General features: G+C 55.2%; 2 protein-coding genes across 3 annotated transcripts in view; one reads left to right on the plus strand and one right to left on the minus strand.

Moving 5' to 3' along the window:
- The window catches only part of GNAT2 (G protein subunit alpha transducin 2), a 165846-nt gene that overhangs the window by 58914 nt on the left and 84766 nt on the right, over positions 1–22166 (minus strand). The gene's annotated exons all lie outside the window — the stretch shown is intronic.
- The window catches only part of AHCYL1 (adenosylhomocysteinase like 1), a gene marked incomplete at its 3' end in the record, with an annotated part of 29646 nt that continues 10935 nt past the window's right edge, over positions 3456–22166 (plus strand). The window contains exons 1-4 of one of the 2 annotated variants that reach the window (XM_079326964.1): positions 3456–3730; positions 18941–19052; positions 19408–19551; positions 20239–20339. In XM_079326964.1, coding sequence (XP_079183090.1) covers positions 3626–3730; positions 18941–19052; positions 19408–19551; positions 20239–20339 — 462 coding nt within the window. In that variant the 5' untranslated portion in view covers positions 3456–3625. The remainder of the gene's footprint in view (positions 3731–18940; positions 19053–19407; positions 19552–20238; positions 20340–22166) is intronic. The other variant, XM_079326965.1, reaches the window with a different exon arrangement.

Here is a 22166-nt window from a genome sequence, read left to right on the forward strand (position 1 = left end):
TGAGGCAAAATTTCCTGAAGCACTTTGCTTAGAGTGACAGCACTAGAAGAGGCATTTCCTTCCCCCCTGCTGCTCCCCATGCTCCTCTTCCTGCTTTCCAGGAGCAGGGGAGCCCCCCATCCCACTCCTCCTGGACAGATCCAGCATCTCCACTGGGATGTCAGGAGGCTCCCACACCATCCTGGGTCCCTTCCAGCCCGTGGGGTGTGCAGGGTCAACACCCCCATCACTCATCCAAGGGGGTGGCAAGGGCAGGAGGGGATCCGGGGGCGTTTTGTGGGTGCCAGGGCTGAGCCTTGTTTGCTGACAAACAGGATTCCTCGAGGGGAGCTGACTCAGCCCAGCTCTTCCTCCCCAGCAGGAGCCGGGGGTTTCCCAGGTCCACATCCCCTTCCCAGGGAAGTGGGACCTATATATATCCTGCTGGATCCGTGCCACCATCATTATGGTCAGATTTGGGGGGTATTTGAGGCCGGAGGCTGCTCTTAGGGGCGGGCACCATGCCCAGGTTTGGGGTGCCGAGGGCAGCGAGTCTCTGCCCTGTTCCAGGATGCTCCAGGCAGCTGCACAGGAGAGGGTGGCTGGAGCTGAGCGATGGCAGCTTGAAGCTGTGGCAGAGCTGGGGGGCAGAGGTGAGAGCATCCCAGGCTGCTGGGGGGATGTGAGGAGCACCAGCACCCACCCCCTCTGTATTCACACCCCACAGTCCCTCATCCCTGACTATTTCTGGCTGCTCTATGCATTCTAAAAACACCTGGAAAATGCAGGAAAGAAGCAGAACTCAGTGTGCTTGCCCTCAGGTCAGGGTCAGGAGGGTCCTTCTGCTCCTCATGTTCCCAGTGTGGCCTTTCCCCCACTCTGTTACTGGCCCGTGTGGGAGCAGGGATGTGATTCCCTGCCCTGGGCAGCCTCCACCCCCAGCATGTGCAATTTGGGGGTGTAAACCTGCTCTCAACCCCCCACTCAGGAATCCCACAGCTGGGAAGGACACAGAGCTACATCTCTGACCTTCAGCACTTGTAGGGAGGGTAGAAAAAACCCCCCACCCCGGGACTGAGGGGGGCATGGAGGGTGGTGGCACCCGGGGGTCCCTCCTGAGTGTTTGTACTGCAAAAAGCTGCTTTAATGAGAGGAGAACAGGGGATTTGGGGGAAAGGGTGGGTGATGGGAGGGAAAACCATCAGCAAGAAGCCCTCGAGACCTGAAGAACAGGCTGGCATGGAGTGACACACTACGGTCACCAATGCCCACCCGGGGGTCCTGGAGGTCTCCACATCCCTGGTGCTTGCGGCATTGACAGAGCTGGGACATCTCAGACTCATCCTGCTGTCCCAAAACCTCCCAAGCACTCGGAGACCCCCCCAGATGTCCTGAGACCCCTCTGAAGAGCCCCCAGAGAGCTCTGCCCAGCCTGGGAACGCTCCCCAGCGCAGCCGCGGGCACCGCAGAGCTGCTGACGGGGCAGAAGCGGCGGAAAGGGCCCGGGGCCGCGGTTCCTGGGGCACGGCCGCTCCGGGACAGGGTTTTGGCCGAGGAACTGCTGCAGGATTTAGGTGGCCAGAGGCCGTTTTGTGGGCAGACAAAGTGATTTTGGTTACAAACCGTTATCTGCACTTTTCCCTGGGGTTTTAACCCACACGCCGATGTTTGCCCAGCTTGTATTTTAAGGGAGGCGGGAAAGGGGAGGGGAACAGGGCTCAGACCCCTCCCAGTTGCCTGTGGGGCTTTTGGGGATGGGGTCGGGGTGGCCCGGGATCAGAGCCCCCCTCCCCCTCCTCTCTGCCTGCCCTGGAATGGTCCCTGGAGCCCGTGTGGGGACTCTGTGGAGCCGGGTCCGTGACCCTGGGGACAGGCCGGTTGTTACCCTGTCTGGAATGCAGGAGCCGGCAGACCCCGGTGCAGAGGGTGAAGAGGAGGAAGAGTGGGGGAGGAAGGTCTGGCCAGGCTCAGCACCCCCAAAAACTGCTCAGCACCCCCACGCTGGGCCGCGAATGCGGGCGGGTGACTCCGGGGAGCCGGTGGCTCCGCTCGGCTCGTTAATGGGTAACGAGGGCCGGGAGGGCGCTGCCCTGACCCCGCGCTGGCGCTGAGCCCGGGCTGCGCTCCCAGCACGGCTGAGCCCGCCCGGCGCCCGGAGCCGGCACCCACCGGGCACAGACACCGCCGGGACCGGACACCGCGCTCCTGGGGCAGGACACACACCCGGGACCGGACACACACCTGGGACCGGACACACACCTGGGACCCAACACACCTGGGACCAGACACACACCTGGGAGCGGACACACACCTGGGACCGGACACACACCTGGGACCCAACACACCTGGGGCCGGACACACACCTGGGACCCAACACACCTGGGACCGGACACACACCTGGGACCGGACACACACCTGGGACCGGACACACACCCGGGACCGGACACACGCCCGGGACTGGACGCCCGTGTGGGGCTGGACAAACACCTGGGGATGGACACACACCCAGGTGGGTCAGATACACACCCGGGGCTGGACACGGATCTGAGACCCCGCACCCTTCAGGAGATGGACACAGCCCCAGGGCTGGACACCCACTTATCAAACTATTTTCCTGATAATTTCCTGATTTACTTTTTTTTTTTTTTTTAATCCTGAAAACCCTCATTCTTTAGTTTCAGCTTTTATTTCCTAATTAATCAGTCAATTAATTAATTTAATTTATGTAACTTATTTACTCTCTATATTTATTTAGAAAAAAATATTTATAAATATATTTAATTTATGGATTAAATCTGTATAGTTAATCTATTTAACGTAAATTTATGCACAATATATATGCATAAAATTAATAAAAATTAAATTACATTATATATAAAGTTAATATATAAAAATTTTATTAATATATATACATTTTATAGTTTTATAATCACGTATAAATGTAAATGTATGCAACTAATTTATTTATTTTGCACGTTTATATATAATTAATAAAACGTTATTTTACACGATTATATATTTCACACGATTTATTTTACACGATTTTATATTATCAATATTGAATGTATATGGTTGCTATTTTATGTGTAAAATTAATCTTTGTCATTATTTCATTTAGTCGAAGTAATTAGTTTTAATATTTACATAGTAAATAGTAGTTACATAGTGTTTACATAATAATAGTATTTCCTATTTTGCATAGTGCATATGTATAAATTTACATATGAATTTATTAGCATTATATAATTATTGTAGTTGATTGGGATTTGGCAGGCGCTGAAGTTCCTGGCCACGCCCCCAAAGTAACCACGCCCCCAAAGTGACCACGCCCCCAGCGCCCTCCCGTCCTTGTCCGCCAGGGGGCGCCCCGCCCCTCGCCCGCTCCCCCGGCGGCGCCGAGCGGCCTCAGCTGCCCGTCGGGTGCGCGGTGACGTCACAGCGCGGTGACGTCACGAGGCCCCGCCCCTGGCGCGGCGGCCGCAGACCCGCCGCAGCCACCGCGCCGGCGGCACCGCATTGAGCGTGAGGGAGCGGCGGGGCCGAACCGGGCCGGGCCCAGCGAAACCCGCCCGGGCTGCTCCCCCCTGCCCGCCCCGCCGTAACCTGCCCCCTTTCGGCCCGCCCCCGCTTTCCCCGCCGCATCACGATGTCGGTGCCGGAGCCCGCCGGCGGCGAGGAGAAGCAGGCCAAGGAGGTGGAGGACGCCGAGAAATATTCCTTCATGGCCACCGTCACCAAGGCCCCCAAGAAGGTAGCGGGGCTGGCGGGGGGCCGGCTCTGTGCGGGGGATCCGATCCTGGTTCGGGGGAGCAGCCCCCGGTTATGGGAGGAGCTGCCCGGTTAGAGGGGGAGCAGCCCGGTTAGAGGGGGAGGCAGCCCGGTTAGAGGGGGAGCAGCCCGGTTAGAGGGGGAGGCAGCCCGGTTAGAGGGGGGAGCAGCCCGGTTAGAGGGGGAGCTGCCCGGTTAGAGGGGGAGGCAGCCCGGTTAGAGGGGGGAGCAGCCCGGTTAGAGGGGGGAGCTGCCCGGTTAGAGGGGGGAGCTGCCCGGTTAGAGGGGGAGGCAGCCCGGTTAGAGGGGGGAGCAGCCCGGTTAGAGGGGGAGCAGCCCGGTTAGAGGGGGAGCAGCCCGGTTAGAGGGGGATGTAGCCCGGTTAGAGGGGGAGCAGCCCGGTTAGAGGGGGGAGCAGCCCGGTTAGAGGGGGAGGCAGCCCGGTTAGAGGGGGATGTAGCCCGGTTAGAGGGGGGAGCAGCCCGGTTAGAGGGGGATGTAGCCCGGTTAGAGGGGGAGCAGCCCGGTTAGAGGGGGAGCAGCCCGGTTAGAGGGGGATGTAGCCCGGTTAGAGGGGGATGTAGCCCGGTTAGAGGGGGAGCAGCCCGGTTAGAGGGGGAGCAGCCCGGTTAGAGGGGGATGTAGCCCGGTTAGAGGGGGAGGCAGCCCGGTTAGTGGGGGGAACAGCCCCGTTAGAGTGGGGAGCAGCCCGGTTAGAGTGGGAAGCAGCCCCCGGTTAGAGGGCAGCACCCCGGTTAATGGGGGGAGCAGCCCTCTGTTGCGGGCAGGAGCCCTCTGCCTCTGCAGGGGCACAGCCTCTGGTGGGGCGGAGGGAGAATCCTCCCGGTTGTGGGGCGAACAGCCCGTGGTTCCGGGGTGAGAGTCCCCGGTCTGGGGGCGGGGGTAGCCCCTGGTCGGTGGGAAATTCAGCTCCGATTCGGGGCGGGGAGCAGCCCTCGGCTGGGGGGAGAAGCTGTCGGTTGTGGAGTGGGGGGCACCGTGACTCGGCTCTGGGAAGAGCAGCCCCACAGGTGGGGTTTGTGCTGGGAAAGCTGGAATGGATCCAGTTTGGTAACTGGGAAGCAGGACTTGTCCCCATTCAGCTTGGCAAGGGGGCTGGACTGGTCTGGGATGGCAGGTATGAGCCAGGGGACTGCTGGCCCAGTTTGGGGTGGGAGGGAAGGGCTTGGGTACTGGGGAGAGAGGGGTCTGTACTGGGATACAGCCCTGGCCTGCATGGGGGTGAGGGGAGGAGTGAAAACTGCAGGGCAGGTTCTGGGGGGCTGAGGCCAGAGCAGGGGCCTTGGCTGTGGGACAGGAGTGCAGGGGGACAGGGTGACCCCAGGAAGGGGTCAGGCAGGGTGGGACTTGTGGGGTGGGATTGTAGGGTGACAGGGCTTTGTGGTGGGGGCAAAGCAGGGGCGACCTGTTATATGGGAAGAGCCAGAAGCAGCAACCTGGAATCCATCTGTGGGTCACTCAGAAGGGTGGCTGAGAGATTTCAGAGTGTTGAATTTTTTAGGGACGAGGGTTCTGTTGGAGATGTGGTTGGGAGCAAGCAGATTTGGGCTCAGGAAGAAGCTGCCAAGTCACCTCAGTACCTTTTCATCTCTGAAGGCCTCACAGGAGCTCTGAGATCTCCCAGTGGGGTGCTCAGGTGGCAGCAGAGGTGGGTGAGCACTGGTAGCAGGGTGCAGGACCCCGGTGACCTGGGGAGCTGGCCCTGTGCTCCAGGCTCAGGAGGGAAGTTTCCTCCTGTCAGGGAGGCAGGTCCATGTTCCAAGCACTGCACAGATCTGTGCAGCTGAGCTCTGTGTTCCCCTCGGGGCTGCAGCTGCCTGGAAGCCGTGGATGCAAAGGCAGGGCAGTCACAGAGAATGGGAACATCCTAATTCTCCAGGGAATCTCTCCTGCCTGCTCTGGCCACGGGTGGGATTGGGGAGCATCTCACCCTGGGGGAAGGTCAGCTGGATTTGAGGTGTCTTCTCTCCCAGGGAGCAGGGTTGGAGACCAGGCCCTGTTTATCTGGGCTGTGGACATAGCCTGGAGGAAGGAGCAGAGGAATGTGGGGCTGGGATCTGCCTCTTGCAGCAGTGGCTCAGCACAGCTCCAACTCAGGGATTGTTTTTACCTTTTCATAATCATCATCTCTGTCAGAGTGAGCAACATGAGGCTGCAGCTGACTGCTCCAAGGGGACTGCAAATCCCAGAGCATCCCATGGCACCAAAATACCTGTGGTAAAAAGGAATCCATCAGGCATCCTCAGAGGCAAGTTTACCAGCCTCTCAGAGGGATGAGATGTATCCCCAAAATTTTCTGCTGCAGACATGGCTGGTTGTGCAGCATGAGGAGCCTTGGTTGGACTCAGTGGCTGCTGCAGCTTTTTCCTGGCTGGGTGAGGATATTGAAGGTGCCCAGAGCGACACACGACATTTGAGGCTGATAACATCAGAGATGGGGAGCGTGCTGAGCTGAGCTCAGGGAACAAATTGCTCCAGGCTCATGTTTTCCTTGCCTGGCTAGTTCCTGCAGATAGTGCTGGGGAATGGCAGAGGCCTTGGCACGAAGATGAAAGACCAAGGAAGGGAGAATTGCTTTCCTGAGATAAGCTGTTGAGTGCCCCCAGCTCTGATGCCTCAGAACAGGATTGCAATTAAACCATTAAAATGCCCTTCTGATTCCCTGCAAGTCAAGTGACTTTTGTGCCAGCTGCCCTGGAGCTCCTGGCATGGCCAGAGGCCAGCAGAGATGGTAGAGAGAGATGATTTACCAGCATGGAGGTGGGCAGGATTGGAGGTGCTGCTGAAGCACATCCCTCCTGGGTTTTTGGGCTCCTTGAACTTTTCTGATGCAGTTTATGTGAGGAGATTGGAGGTGGGAATGGGCCACACTGAGTGCATCTCTCTCTGTGAATGGCTTTTCAGAGGAGCCTTAACTTGTGCTGGAGCTTGGGGAAGGTGCCAGTGTGAGCCCACCAGCATTCAGCCCAGGAACATCTTGGGTGCAACTGGGAGTATGTTTGCCCCTTGGGTGCTGTGGAGAAGTTGGTGTCTCCTTGTTGGGATCATCTGGAGCTGGGAGTCAGCCCCAGCATTGCTGAGACTTGTTTAAGGTGAAAAAGTGAAACAAGCAGGAGGTAAGAGATTAAATATGATCAACTTCAGGCTGAAGTAGGAGCTGACACAGTGAAGGTGAAAGGAGGAATGGAGATGTTTTCCCCCAAGAGCTGGGATTACCTGGCTGTGCCAGAGCTCCCTTTTCTCTGCAGGTTGTGGGGATTTGTCTGTCAGCATCATGGCCCCAGTTTGGTCTGAGCAAGGAGGTTCTTTGGCCAGGGGTGGTTTGCAGGCAGAGGTGAGCGAAGCTGAGTTTTGCACCTTCTCCAGCCACTGCTGTGGTGCTGCTGGGGAGGATTGGGAGTGGGAGCCTGGTGGCTTCCCCAGGTTTATTGGATGTGGAGATGGTGATGGCAGAGCTCAAGGGCAGGTTGTGCTCCTCCAGATCCTTGTGTGCCATCACTGCTGTGTCTGGGCATCTGCTCTGCTGCCTCCCTGGAGACTGCAGGTGCCCTTGGCAGCAGTTGCTTTCCAATCCACGTCAGCCAGTTGGTGGAGCCTTAAACTCCCAGCGAGCCAGCCTGGGGGTGCCCTGGAGTGGGAAGGACACAGTGAGCAGCACAGTGCTTGCAGCAGGGCAGGGGGCTTGGCACGTGCTGTCCCTGTCTGTCACCTCACCCTGCTGTGTCCTTGTCCTGCTGTCTGCTGGGCTCCTCCACACCTGGGTGCTGCAAACACACGGACACTGCAGACAGATCTTTCTCCTGCAGCATTGCTGGGCTCTGAGGTGGGCTGAAGGTGCTGGTGTGGCTCTGGGGAGGTGAGTTGGCTGGCTTTGTGCCCGTGGAGCCCGTGTGGTGCTGTGCCTGCTGTGCCAGGCTGTGGCAGGAATGCTAATGCACAGCACTGCAGCTCTGCGCTGCCAGCAGGCTGCTGCTGCTGTGGGGGTGGCAGAGATGGAGCAGGGAAAGCTGGGGAGAGGGAGATGGAGCTGTGGAGAGCTGCTGCTCCCTGGGGAGGGGTGGGTGTTCTGTCCAGAGCATCATTCCCTCTGTTCTGTCTGCCATTCCCAAAGACCTGCCCTGCCCAGGCCATTCCCAAAGACCTGCCCTGCCCAGGCCATTCCCAAAGACCTGCCCTGCCCAGGCCGTTCCCAAAGACCTGCCCTGCCCAGGCCATTCTGCAGCCCTGCCCTGCCCTGCCCAGGCCATTCCCAAAGATCTGTTCCTGCCCCACTTTGCTCTGTCGTGACTTATCCAGGCTGGGTGATAATAAACTACCTTCCCCTTGGGGCTGTCAGGGGGATGAGACTGCCCTTGTTAGTCCTGACAGAGCTCCTGCAGCCATTCATTTTTCCTGTCCCTTTAATTTAATTCCTTGGAGTGGCTGCTCATAAATCCTGTGTGCCTTTGTGAGCCTGTCTGGGGCCATGGCTACCACCTCCTGTCCTGCTGTTCTGCAGGCACTGCACACCTGATCTTGTTCCTTTGCCCTGATCTTCACTTCTTTGGTTCCTTGCTTTGTCATGGCAGTTTTTACTTCTCATAATGAGGTGCCTGGGCTGGGATGTGTTGAACAGCTCATTGTCCTCTGTATGGATGTCCTGAGGTGAGTCTGGGTATGCAGGAAAACCCTAATAATTGGGGAAAAAAGCATAGGTGTGTTTGGAGTGGAAATGAATTATCAATCAGAGCTTGGGACAGCCCTTTAACACTCCTGGTGCTGTGTTAAATGACAGAATTCTAATTTTTTTCTGAGTTGCTTCTGGGACCTTCCCATTGCTTTGGTGTTTTGGAGGGTCACCAGATGTCCAGAGGGGAGGCTTGTTCCAGTGCTCCAGCACTGGGAAAGGCCAGAAGACTTAATTGAATTGTTCAACCAGAGAGAGGGAATAAAGGAGGTTTTGGGCAAAACAGTCTTCAAAATGATGTGCCAGAGCCTGTGGCTTTTGCTTTCCCCTTTTCCTCCTGCATCCTGGAAGGATGGCTGGGTTTCCACTCTTGTGTCAGTCCTTTGAAGATGGGAGAAGAGTTGGATATTTATTCTTACCAGTCTTCAGAAGTGTCTCTTGTCGTCTTTTGATGGTGTGAGGGTGGAGACCACCCATCCTGGGAGACCCTTCCCACGTGGGCAGCCAGGTCTGCAGTGTGGGAGAAGTGCTGGAGGCAGGAGCACAGGTTTTTGATCTTCCCTGAGATGCCAGGTTATCTTCTGCTGGGGACCAGCAATACTTTCTTTGGGGACAGTTTTTCCTGTCTTCCCAGCCTGCCAACATTGGAGTGGGTTCCTGTGCTCCCTGCTAGATGTTGAAGCTGGGGTATTTTGCTCTGGAAATCAGGTTTTCAAGGTCAGGTTGAGTTAATCCTTTACAAGTGAGGATCCTGTGTGTGTTGCTCCTCTGAGGAGTTGGTGAGTGCCTCGTCCCAGATTTTGGAGCAGGGAATGTGTGGGACTTCAGCTCTGAGCCTGAGGGATTTGCTTGTGCCTGGCTGTGTTTTATCACTGGCAGTTTCCTGCAGGTGACGGTCGCATTTGCAGAGGCCTTGTTCTGTTTCCTGCTGAGCCCTTTGATCAGAGCTGCTTATCTGGGACCTCTGGCTCACCTTCACTCAGCACATGGTGGTGACATTCCAGGTGACTGTCCTGGGAGATGCTGGTGGCCCTGGGGGCCTGCAGTGCTAAGGACTTTGAACCAGAACTTCTCCCAGAGTGACACTTGGTGACACCAGGGCTTGGATCTGTAAGAGGCTGGGAGAAGGGTCAGGGAGCCCCATCAAGGAGAAGCATCATGGTGCCACCTGAGCAGGTTGTGTGGAGCCCTTTCCCATGGAACTGGGTAATTCCAGGAGCCTGTGCACCCTGAGCAGTGCTGGAATCCACTCTGCTCCATCCCTCTCTGCCCACATCATCCCTGCAGGCTTCCCTGGCATGGTTAACCCTTGGGAATGGCTGCTCTGGTGATGGCCCAAAGGTCCAGAGAGGAAGCTGCTGAAGTTTGGAAATTGTTTGGTTGGAAGGGACCTTAAAGCCCCCCCCCCCCAGTACCATGGGGGAAGCACCTTCCACTCTCCCAGGCTGCTCCAAGCCCCATCCAACCCGGCCTTGGACACTTCAGGGATCCAGGGGCAGCCACAGCTGCTCTGGCACCCTGTGCCAGGGCCTCCCCACCCTCACAGGGAAGAATTTGGGCTGGTTTTTTGGCAGTTGATCTCCCTCCATGGGTCCAGTGCCTGTGAGCAAGCACAGGATGCAGAGCTGAGGCCAGTGCTGCCTTTCAGAGCTGCCCCCATTGCCCTGTAGAGTTGGGCTGCTTGAACTGTGAATTTTAATTACACTTTGGGATCAATACGGTGGCCTTGGTAACGAGCTTATTGCTGCTGCAGAATCTGTTTACTTCAGGTTGGTGACAGCCAAGGGACTGAGGTGGCTGAGGACATGATGTTCCAGCTCCTTGAACAGGCTCCATTATAATTTGGGTGAGGCTCCTGCAGCCCTGGGAGTTGGGTGCAGCTTCCCCTTGGCTGCCCCCACAGACCTGGAGCTGGCTGGCAGCACCCATTCCTGCCTGCCTGAGGAGCTGCCTGTGCTCAGGAGCCAGGATCTGGGTGGGAGCTGCTGCAGCCTGGTTTATCTCTGTGCTGTGGGTGGAGGGGATCACTCCTTCTGGCCTTTTGCAGCCTGGAAAAGGAGGCTCCTTGGGGCTTTGCCCTCCTGAAATTTGTGTTTTAGTGTCCTCCTTCCACATCAGGGTGAGGTTCAGCCTGTGTCTGCTGTTTTCTGCTTCTCCTCCTTTCACCTCCTGACAAGGAGCCCCAGATTTCACACATTCCTGCACTGTGGGGAGAGTTTTGCATCCAACCTGGGCATGTTTTGGAACAAGAACATCTGGCTGATCCCTGTTGACCTTGGAGCTGTCAGCATCTTGCAGGCAGCACAGTGTCTCTTACATTAACTAAACCCTTCTCCAAATATTCTGTGAGCTTGCCATCTCCACGAGGAAATCATTTTCATCCCTCCAGCCTCCTTTAAAAAAAGGGGCTTCATGGAATCAGCCCTGTTTGCAGGAAAGGGTTGGCTTTGCTCTGACACAAGTCAGTGTTCAGGAGGGTGATGTTTGTCCATCCTGGTGGTGATTCCACACACTTCTGAGCAGGGAAAAGCCCATGCTGGAGCCTGAGGTTTCTCCTGCTTTGCCTCTCACCAGATGCATCAAAATCTAAGTAGCTTCCAGGGCTGAAAATATTCTGTTGGTAAATGAGGAATGGGCAGCTCTAGTGGAAATACCACTGAGAGGCTTTGGGAGTCAGGGCAGGGGGAGGATGGATTTCCAGATTGCCAGAACAGGCTGCTGCTGTTTCCATGCTGATCTTGTGAGGTGTTTTCTCTTAAAGCAGTGACACAGAGATGGAGGATCAGCTAAGGATCCCTGAGAGTAGCTGGAGCCTTTCCTGAGTGGGATTTGCTGTTTTGGTTTTTTTGAAAGACCAGTAGAAGTCTTGGAATGCTGAGACTCTCCAAGGCAGTTTGGGGGGAGAAGAAGAAGCAGGTGGGGCACCCAGAAACCCAAGGGGAGTGATTCCTCCCCCAAAACACAGGGGCTGCTTTAGGATTGCAGAGCAGAAGTTTGGGCATCTCAATTTGGGTTTTTTTTTGTGGCAAACCTTCCCTTCAGACCATCAGGTGTTGCTGAACGAGCTGCTTGACAGTGCTTGCAAGTGTTCCCTTGGTCTCATACAACTGTGCTTGGAGAGGCATTTTCTAATTAGTATAAAAATTGGTGCTAATTAAAGCTGATTCCCTCTCAGCTCTGACACACAAACACATTTCATTGGCTCCCAGCTCTGCCAGCTGGCCTGTTGGAGGCCAGCAGTCCCCAGCTTGGCCCATAAGCTGCTGGAAGTGATTTAACCCACACTATTGGAATGGGGGAATGGTTTGGGTTGGAATGATCCTTAAAGCTCACCCAGTTCCTCCCTCTGCCATGGCTCCCAGCCCCATCCAGCCTGGCCTGGGACACTTGCAGGGATCCAGGGGCAGCCACAGCTGCTCTGGGCACCCTGTGCCCTGCCCACCTTCACAGGAACAATTCCTCCCAATATCCCATCCATCCCTGCCCTCTGCCAGTGGAAGCCATCCCTTGTCCTTGCAAGGACATCACCTTGTCTTGCCTTCCAGTTCTTCCAGTGTGATAACTCCAGTTAACACTGCTTTTCCTCCTGCCCAAACACATGCTGTGCCAGAGGCTGGGTGGGCACTGGGGATGCACAAAGGTGAGAAATCCAGGGTGGCTTTAGACCAGTTGCTGCTTGCCCATTCCTGGGGATTATGGGGTTAACCCATGCCTGGAGTTCATTGCCCTTAGGGATCCCAGACATTGGACTTTTGCTGTTCCTGCCAGGAAGGAGATATCCCTGTTTTCCAGGAGATCCTGCTCCATCAGAGCCAGCCCCAATCCTTTGCCTCCATTCCTGCAGTCCAAGGACTGGATGCCTCCTTATCTGCTCATAGGAGCTTTCCCTCTGCTCCTGCTGGAGCACACCTTTGACCTCCAGGTGTTTATGAGGCAGGATTTATCCCCAGTTACTATTTAACACTCAAAACCACATTTCTTTTATTGAATTCTTCCTTCTGTTTATTTTTCCTTTAACTGGCATTTACAGTGATTCCCATTGTGACTGAAATCTTGTGGTGATTTCCAGCTTATTAACCTTTGGAATCAGTCTCTTTATTTCCTGGTGGGTTTTTTTTTCTCTGCTGAGTTTTGGGATTCATATGGAAGTCCTTAATTCTCCTCTTGCACTCACAGAAACTTGGCTTGAGTTTTTTTTTCCCTCAGTGCTTTACCCAACCAGCCTTTCCCTGGCAGTGGAGGGTGGAGGTTGGGGTCAGGGCTTGTCTAGTTTGTTTTGCCAGAACCTCAATGCCCTTTTATTTTTTCACTGGGAGCAGTGTAAAGGTTTCCAGGTGGAGATTTGGCTGGGATTCCTGTTTGAGTAGTTGGTGGGGAGAGTGCCAGGCAGGTCTGTGCCTCTAGGGAGAACAGCCTGCCCTGTGAACCCTCTAGGAGTGAGGTACAGAGCCAGGAGCACCAAATTCCACATGGCTGTGCTTCCATTCACAGAGCAGCACCCTTGGGAAGCTCTTCCAGCTGCAATGTCTGAATGGAGCACTTGGGGGAACCACCAGGAGAAAGTTCTCCTCTTGAAAAGCCACACCTGGAGCAGAAGCAGGTCCTTTTTCCTGGGGGTTGTTTCACTTCCAGCTCTCACAGAGCTGTGGTGCTCAGGCTGTGGAGTTCCAGGAGATGCTTGCAGAACAGCTCTCCTGCTCTTCCAGCATCCCTGTGGAATGGTGGGGTGCAGCAGTGGGTGCTGCTGGGGAAAATCCCCCACCTTGCCCTGGCTGGTTCTTCCAGTGGCAATAGCCTCATGTGAATTTGTGCAGCCCTTTGCCATCCAGGTTTGCACTGCCATGTGTGATCAGAGTTTGGAGGTGGGAAAATGGGATAATTTGGGTTATAGAGCCAAATCACCTCCAAACCCTCCCCTGCCCTGTGGCTGGGGATGAGGATGGTGAGTTGTCAGGGTGGGAGTCTTGCTGATCCTGATCCCCCATCTCTCTTCTCCAAGTACCTTTTTTTTCCTTTCCCTCCATCCTTAAGAAGTGCTGTGATCCAAAAATACCTTTCCAGGCTGGATAACCTCACAGGAAAAGAACCCTAAAACCATCCTGTCAGCCTTGCTGATTCCCACCCAAAAATCCATGTCCTGTAGGACTGTGAAGCAGCAGCTGTCCCCCCTGTGTGTCCCCTGTTTCCAGCCTCATGTCTAGACACTGTGCTGTGGGAACAGGGGCTGGCTCTTCCAGCCTGGAAGCAGAGCAGAGGGGGCCTGAGGACAGGGCAGCCAAGTCCTCTAAACAAACCCAGCACCCTGGCATGGCCACAGTGGGAATGGGGCCAGCTGCAGGGGCCAGCACAGGGACAGGCACTGGGAGCACTGGGAACCTGCAGCTAGTGGGTTTGGGATGGCCTCAGGGCAACAAATGTGGCAACAGCTCTTTTCTCCTGGCTCAGGAAGCTCAGGGTCCCCTGCAGGATCTGGCTGAAAACAGCATGGAAGGGTTCTGTCCCTTCCCTCTCTTCTTTTTGACCTGCAATGAAGGAGAACACTGACTTTTTTATTATCTGGTTATCTGACTTTTTTTCCCTCTGCTGGTGAGGCTGAAGGGCCTCATTCCCTCTGCCCTCCCTGGATGCTGTGATGAGTTACTTCTGCAAGTCAGTGGATTAAAACAACTTGTTCTTTAGAAATTCCTGGCCCAGCTCCTCCAGGAAAAACCAGCAGCTGTCTGTCCTTCTGCAGGTAAGGAATCCTTGCAGACTGAAACTTGAAGGTTCCCATCTCCAAGTGGGCAAAACCCAGCCCTGCTGCTCCTGTCTCATGGGGGAGCTGGGCTGGTGAGGAGCAGGATGCTGGTTTGAGCTGTAAAACATTCCTTGTTTGGCTGAATTTCCACAAATGACAAAGAAATGATGAACTTAAAAGACAGGCCTTGTCAGGGCTGCCTTGGCAGCAGGGGCATCCAGCAGTGCCCTCCCAGCCTCTGCCAGGGAGTTTTTGTTTGGGAGAACATATTAAATAAGGGGAACTGGCTGCACTGAATAATCCTGATCCCTGCTGCTGGTTTTCTGCAGCCAAAGTCAAAGTCCCAGGACTCTGGATCCTTCCAGGCTTTCTCCTGGGAGGACAGAAGTGCAGAGACTTTTCTTCTTTAGAGGTGGTTGTGTGCTGTAGGAACATGCTCTCCTCCCATTTTTCTGTTTCTGCCTAGGCAACTGTGCTGTGTCCTCACATCCAGGGATGTCAGACTCAGAACTCTGGAGGGTTTTAGATGGTTCATTGCTTCCTGCTTATCTTGGGTGATGTGTGGAACCTGCTCCTGTCCCCCCTCCACTTACCCAGGACAGAAGTGGCTGGCAGGACTTTGCCTGGCTGTGTGTGTGCTGATGCTCATGTTGTCCCTAATAATAAATAGTAATAATAATAAAATTGACTGCTGAAGCAAACCTGGGGTGCTATGAATAGAGCCTGGAGCTGCTTCCCAGCCTGTGTCCTTTCCCCTGTGCATTGATGAGCCATGTCAGCTGTGAGCTGGTGGATGCTTTCCAAAATCTCTGTTCCTTCCACAACCTGCTCCTGTGCTCCCCCAGGGCTGCATGGGATGCAGTCAGGGATGTGTAGCACAACAAAGGAGCTTAAGCAATCTCTCTGGAGCTGTTCTGGGAATGGAAGGTATTAAAATGAAAAGTGGGATTGTTCTGTGTGAGAGGGACATGCTGGGTGCATCTATGCCTGGGGTAAATCCAGCTGCACCTACAAGTCCCTCTCCCTGGAGTCAGGGAGTGGAATTTTCTTACTCTGTCAGCTCCAAAATCTGCTGTCCTGGCTGACCACTGGGAAAGTGCTTGGAATCAGCCATGGAGGGTGGCACACCCTGCAGTCATGAGCTGCCACTTTGGTGAGATGGTACCAATCCAGACAGACCTGTAATCTGTTTGCCCTCCCTGTGTTGTAATAATTAAACAAATGAGGCTGTGTGTGCTGCTTGAGCTGCTGGGTTTGGCACTGCCCCACCAGTGTTCACACTGGATTTATCCTTATAACCTGCAGAGGAGCTTGATCAGGATGCTCTTCCAGCTTCCTGGTGGTTTGGGATGCTCTGGGCAGTGTGACCAAATAGGGTGGACAGTGTTCCCTCAACTCCAGCCCTGGGAATGGTGATTTGAGCTGAACATGAGCAGCTGTTGTTGGGAAATGTCAGATCTGCCAGGGAATGGGCACAGTGGCAGTGGATTTCCCAAAGGGAGAAAATGTCCTGCTGGCTTGGCTACTGTGACCAGGAGCAGGCAGTGCCCAGTGATGCTCTGGAAGCACTTGGCAGGAGATGTGGATCCTGCTGTTTTCCTACAGAGCATATCCCCAAATCCCTGCTGTTCCAAGTGAGGAGCTGCTCATTTGGCCCCTTAGGACTCCAGCCCTATCTCCTCCTTCTCCAGGGCAGTGATGCTAAAAACCCCTGTCCTCATTCCTCTGCAGGGAAATGGCTGCTGCCTTGTTTTCCCTCTTCAACCACAAATTTCTGGGGTGAAAAAATATTTCCCTTGTTCTCCACCCACTTGGAAAAATCCCCTTCCATCAGGACAAAGTTTGGGATGGGATTCCTGAGCGTGCTGCTGGGAGCTGGACAGCCCCAGAGCTGTGCCCTGGCTGGGAATGCTGCTCATTGCAATTGCCATGACAGGCAGGGGGATTAGGAGATTTTCTCTCTCCTTAATGCAGCTGAGTGCACGTGGAGGGCTCTGGTCACGCAGCTCTGCACAGAGCCCTGCTGGAGCTGCCACCCCACTGAGGACACCACGGTAACACCCCGGGCTCAGGTGGGGTGGGGGTCTCATGGTGCCTTGGGTTTGGGTGCTCTTGGTGGTGTTTGATGATAATTTTAGCCAGGGCAGATTTTGCTAAGCTGGGGAGTTCAGCTGAGCCCTGGTAAAGCCACGGCAGGGATTACTGGGGGTAATTCAGCACTTGGTTTGTTCAGCACTTGCTGTTTCTCTCCCCTTGGATTCAATCCCCTCATTCCAGTGTTGCTAAACCTGCTGTTTCTCTTGCAGAGTGGGGTTTTACCTCAGAGCTGGCTCAGCACTCACAGCTGGAGCTCTGAAGGGGAGGTGGATTGTGGTGTGGGATGTTGTGGGACTGGGGAGTGCAGCATCCCTCCATCCCATCCTCTCTTTTCCATCCCAGAGGAGCTTTGCTCCATAAGACCATGCAGGGAATTGCCCTGTCCTGGAACTCACACATCCTGGATGCTGAGCCAGGACAGACCTGCACCCTGGCCTGGAGCACTGTCCCCTGTGTTCTTTCCCTCCTGGGTCACCTCTTCCCTGGAAACCTTTCCCTGAGATACAGAAAATTCCTCAGCTAGCACTTTAAGCTGTTTTAATGCCAGCAGCTGTTTTATGGGGAATGTTTTTTATACCCTCTGGTTTGATGAGCTGCCAGAGGAAGAGCTTGATGTGGAGGCATGGAATCTTGTCTCCTGAAATTGCTAATACTTTTTTCTTCTTGAAAGTGCCCATGAGCAGTACAGCAGCATGGAAGTAGCACAAGCCTATTCCAGGCTTTGTGAGGAAGATTGATCCCAGCAACAGACCTTGACCAAATTCCAGCAACATCATTCCTTGTTGGGAAACCTGCCAGCTCCTACCACTCTCCCTGAGCCCAGTGTTGGTACCTGGCTGGAAGTGCTTCTGCCCCTTTTATCCCTGGAACCAACTTTCCTGTGGGGATGGGGGTTGTGGTGCCTCCAGATCCTCCCTCTGCTCTCCCATGGGGATGGAGGTTTCAGTGCCCTCTATGTTCTCCCTCTGATTTCCCATGGGGATGGGGGTTGTGGTCTCCTCCACAACTTTCCTCTGTTCTCCTGTGGGATGGAGGTTGTGGTGCCCTCTGAATCCTCCCTCTGCACCAAATGACCTCAAACAATTGCAAAACCAAACCTTCTGTCTCCATTTATTATTCCCATTCCTTCCACTAATACAAACTAAAGTAATTTGCACCAGAATCTAACTGGAGTGTGCTGGGAAGTCTGGTTGGTGAGGCAGGTACTGGGCTGTGATGTGTCCAGGATGGAGGAGCTGGCTGGAAACCTTTCAGCAGCAGCACCCACAGGAATGCCTGGGATGCTTGGCTGGGTGTGGTGATGGATCTGCTCTGTGTCAGTCAGTTCCTGGAAGGGATGCTGGAGTCCCACATCATCCCTCCTGCCCTCCCTTGGAGTGAGCCATGGGTTTCATGTCCCTTGTCCCTTCCCAAGTGGAATACCATGCTGCTTTTGGCCCATCTGTTGGGATTCTGTACAATTATGGCTACTTTTTCCAGCCCAGAAAGCTGTACTGGTGCTGCAGCCACCCCAGCTCCAGCCTGTGCACATTGCTCTGTTCTGGAATGGATCATTTCAACTAAATAGTTCCATTCTTCTCCCTTCTGAAGGCTGTTTCCTGCATCAAAGCTTTCAGGAGCTTTTGGGATAGCTGTGGCACGGAAAGCCCCTCCTTGAGGCCACTCTGAGCTGTCTCTTTCCATCATCTTGATTTCTCCAGGACTCCTCTCAAGGTCTCTGGTGTCTCAGGGATGCTTTGTTAATCCCACTCCCTGCCATGACGTCTCATCCCTGTTAAATGGCCAAATTAAATCCTGCAGACGTGATCTGAGTGCAGGGGCAGTGCTGGGGCTCTGTCAGGATCTGCCTGGCTGCAGGGAGGGGCTGCAGGCTGCATGTGCTGCTGCTTTCCCTAATTCCCTTTCATCTCTGTGCCTTTCCCTGGCAGGAGCAGCAATAGGGCCCTTTGCTGGCTGCTCACTCGGGGTGAGCACAGCAGCTGAGCAGTTTTGGGCTACTTTTCCTCTCTTTTTGGCCCAACACAGTTAAATTTGATGATCTGGTGGAAGGTGCTGGAGCCCTGAGTTGCCTCTGGCTGAGAGAAGTGGCTGTTTGAGAGGTTCTCTTCCAATGGAAACATCTTGTCCTGCAGAGGAGGCTGAAAGCCAATGCAATGTCAACTTCTTTTTGTTGAAATGTTCTCTCTTGCTGAGGTTTTATCCTGTGCTTTTTGTGTCAGTTTTGGAAGGATGTGTGAAGTTTTTAACCTGTGGGATGCTCTGCTCCTGGGGAAGAGCCTGGAAGCACCAGGGATCTGTTGGGACCACCCCAGTTTTCTTGCTGCTGCATTTTTGGGCAGAAATCTGCCTGGATTGGTTGGAGCAGGGGCTCTGCCTCCACATGGGATGTGGGTTGTACAAGGAGTATTAATTCTTGAAGGAGCCTTAGGGAGCTGGATAAAGTGGATATTTCAGGGTGTACTTTTTATCTTCAGGTGTTGTGTCAAATCTGCAGGGTGACAAAAACCTGCTGGCAGTTGTTCAGGCAGAGGAACGGATTAAATTTTTGGCACCTTGTATTTGGTGATGTTAATTTTTGTGTTCTGAAGGGAGCAGTGAATCCCTTTAACTTGGGGAAGTGTCATGCCCTAAGAATCACCTCCTGATTTAGCACTTTTTCCCTTTGCTGGCAGCAAATCCAGTTTGCAGATGACATGCAGGAATTCACCAAATTCCCCACCAAGACGGGCCGGCGGTCCCTGTCCCGCTCCATCTCCCAGTCCTCCACTGACAGCTACAGCTCTGGTAGGTGCCACCTCCTTGTCCTCGATTGCTCCTGTCTCAAACCCAGCCTGGCTGCTGCACTGAATGTGCTGCTCACTCCCTGTGCCTCATTTGTGCTGTTTGTACTTGGATGCTGAGGGAATGATTCCCGGCATTGCCAAAGCTCAGGCATCGATTGCCAGTTGATAATCCTGTTACCTCTGGGTTGTTTTAGAGAAAAAGAGTGTAAAATTCCTTCAGGGCGTTGGCTTTCCTTAGGAGGGTGGTAATTTGAACCATGAGTGAAAGTTGAGAAGGGAAACAGAGCAGAAACCTGAAGGGTAGGAGGTTCCTGGATTCATAACCTGGCATAACACTCATTCCTCTTTTGCTTTAGCTGCCTCATACACAGACAGCTCTGATGATGAGGTGTCCCCACGAGAGAAACAACAAACCAACTCCAAGGGCAGCAGCAATTTCTGTGTGAAGAACATCAAGCAGGCAGAGTTTGGGCGCCGGGAGATTGAGATTGCTGAGCAAGGTACAAAGTGGAGTGTGGGACATCTGGGGCTTGGGGCACGTTCTGGAGACCAGGAGCTGAGGAGTGGCAATTTCCACTCCTGCTGCAGCCTTGGATATCCTGTTTTCACCTCAAATCAGTTAGGGAAGAGTGAGATGTGCCAGCAATTGTTGATGGTGTGTTCCATCCATTTTCTAGCAGGAGCTCTTGCAGGGTTTAATGTTTTGCTGACTTTGGATGGACAAGGATTTTGTAGGATGAAAGTTGAAAATCCCAACCCCTTCCTCTGGGGGGTGGTAGGAAGCTGAATTACCATTTCCAGTGAGATGATTGGGTAACTCTCCTTTTAGAAGGGGGAAGATAATCCAGGCACACTTAGAGCAGCTCTTCTGAGATGTGGCAGCTCTGTTTCAAGTTCAGGTGCTTCACCTGCTGCTTCAGGGCTGGTGACTGTCCTTAGGTGCCTTCCCCAAACAGTGCCAGTCCCAGACCCCTCCCTCTCTCCTTGTCCCTTGATCAAGTGACAAACAATACTGGTGTTTTGGTTGTATTTTGCCCAGACCTGCCAGGCTAGGGCTGAGGAGTTTTCTCCCTGCCTGTGTAATAGTACAGCAGAAATTTTGGGGCTGGAGATATCCTCAGAGGAGCTGTGGCAGAGAGGGGACCCTGCAGACTGAACCAGCATTTAAACCTCTCTTCCTTTTGCAGACATGTCTGCTCTGATTTCGCTCAGGAAACGAGCCCAGGGGGAGAAGCCTTTGGCTGGAGCTAAGATTGTGGGCTGTACCCACATCACAGCACAGACTGCAGTGAGTCCTGCTTGCCTTGGGTGGGACACCAGCTTTTCCCTGGGGAAGAAAGTTCCTTGTCTCATTGGAATGGGGGAAGGCACATTCAGTAGAGTCTGGAAGCATTTTGGAAAGATTGTGCTGTTGGCATTTCCCCAGGGCAGTGTTTGGTTCCTGTGCCCATCACTGCTGCCCTAGGCCTGCCCTTGTGCTGGGGGCATTGCTGACCCCTGGGGCATCCCTGACTGGGTTATCTCTGATCCCTGGGGCATCCCTGACTGGGTTATCTCTGATCCCTGGGGCTTTGCTGACCCCGGGTTATCCCTGACCCCTGGGGTATCCCTGACTGAGTTATCCCTGACCCCTGGGGATATCCTTGACCCATGGGGCATCCCCGACTGGGTTTTCTCTGATCCCTGGGGCATTGTTGATCCCAGGGCATCCCTGACTTGAGTTATCCCTGACTCCCAGGGCATTGCTAACCCTCAGGGCATTGTTGATACCTGGGGCATCCCTTACCCCCAGGGCATCCCTGACTCCCAGGACATCTCTGACCCCTAGGACATCTCTGACTGCTGGCTTATCTCTGACCCCCGGGGCACCCCTGAGCCCCCTGGGTTATCCCTGATGCCCCTGGGTTATCCCTGAGCCCCCGGGGCATTGTTGACACCCTGGACATTCTTGACCCCCGGGTTGTCCCTGACCCCTGGGGCTTTGCTGACCACTGGGGCATCCCTGACTGGGTTAATCTCTGATCCCAGGGCATCCCTGACCTCCTGGGCATCTCTATTCCCCAGGGCATTGCTGACCCTGGGGCACCCCTGACCCTCAGGGCATTGTTGATACCTGGGGCATCCCTTACCCCCAGTGCATCCCTGACTCCCAGGACATCTCTGACTCCTGGGACATCCTTGACTGCTGGGTTATCCCTGACCCCTGGGGCACCCCTGACCCCCCTGGGTTATCCCTGATCCCCTGGGGGCATTGTTGACACCCTGGACATTCTTGACCCCCAGGCTGTCCCTGACCCCCTGGGCTATCCCTGACCCCCCGGGCTGTCCCTGACCCCCCAGGCTGTCCCTGACCCCCCGGGCTGTCCCTGACCCCCCGGGCTGTCCCTGACCCCCCAGGCTGTCCCTGACCCCCCGGGCTGTCCCTGACCCACCAGGCTGTCCCTGACCCCCCAGGCTGTCCCTGACCCCCCCCAGGCTGTCCCTGACCCCCCGGGCTGTCCCTGACCCCCCAGGCTGTCCCTGACCCCTCGGGCTGGCCCTGACCCCCAGGCTGTCCCTGACCCCGGGCTGGCCCTGACCCCCAGGCTGTCCCTGACCCCCCCCCCGGGCTGTCCCTGACCCCCCCCCCGGCTGTGTCTGACCCCCGGGCTGTCCCTGACCCCCCGGGCTGTCCCTGACCCCCCCCCCCCAGGTTGTCCCTGACCCCCCCCCAGGCAGTCCCTGACCCCCCAGGCTGTCCCTGACCCCCCCCCAGGTTGTCCCTGACCCCCCCAGGCTGTCCCTGACCCCCCAGGCTGTCCCTGACCCCCCGGGCTGTCCCTGACCCCCCGGGCTGTCCCTGACCCCGGGCTGTCCCTGACCCCAGTTACCCTGACCCCCCAGGCTATCCCTGACCCCCCGGGCTGTCCCTGACCCCCCAGGCTGTCCCTGACCCCCCGGGCTGTCCCTGACCCCCCAGGCTGTCCCTGACCCCTCGGGCTGGCCCTGACCCCCAGGCTGTCCCTGACCCCGGGCTGTCCCTGACCCCCGGGCTGTCCCTGACCCCCCAGGCTGTCCCTGACCCCGGGCTGTCCCTGACCCCCCGGGCTGTCCCTGACCCCAGTTACCCTGAACC

Source organism: Erithacus rubecula (assembly GCF_903797595.1).
Source record: "Erithacus rubecula genome assembly, chromosome: 26".
NCBI lineage: Eukaryota > Metazoa > Chordata > Aves > Passeriformes > Muscicapidae > Erithacus > Erithacus rubecula.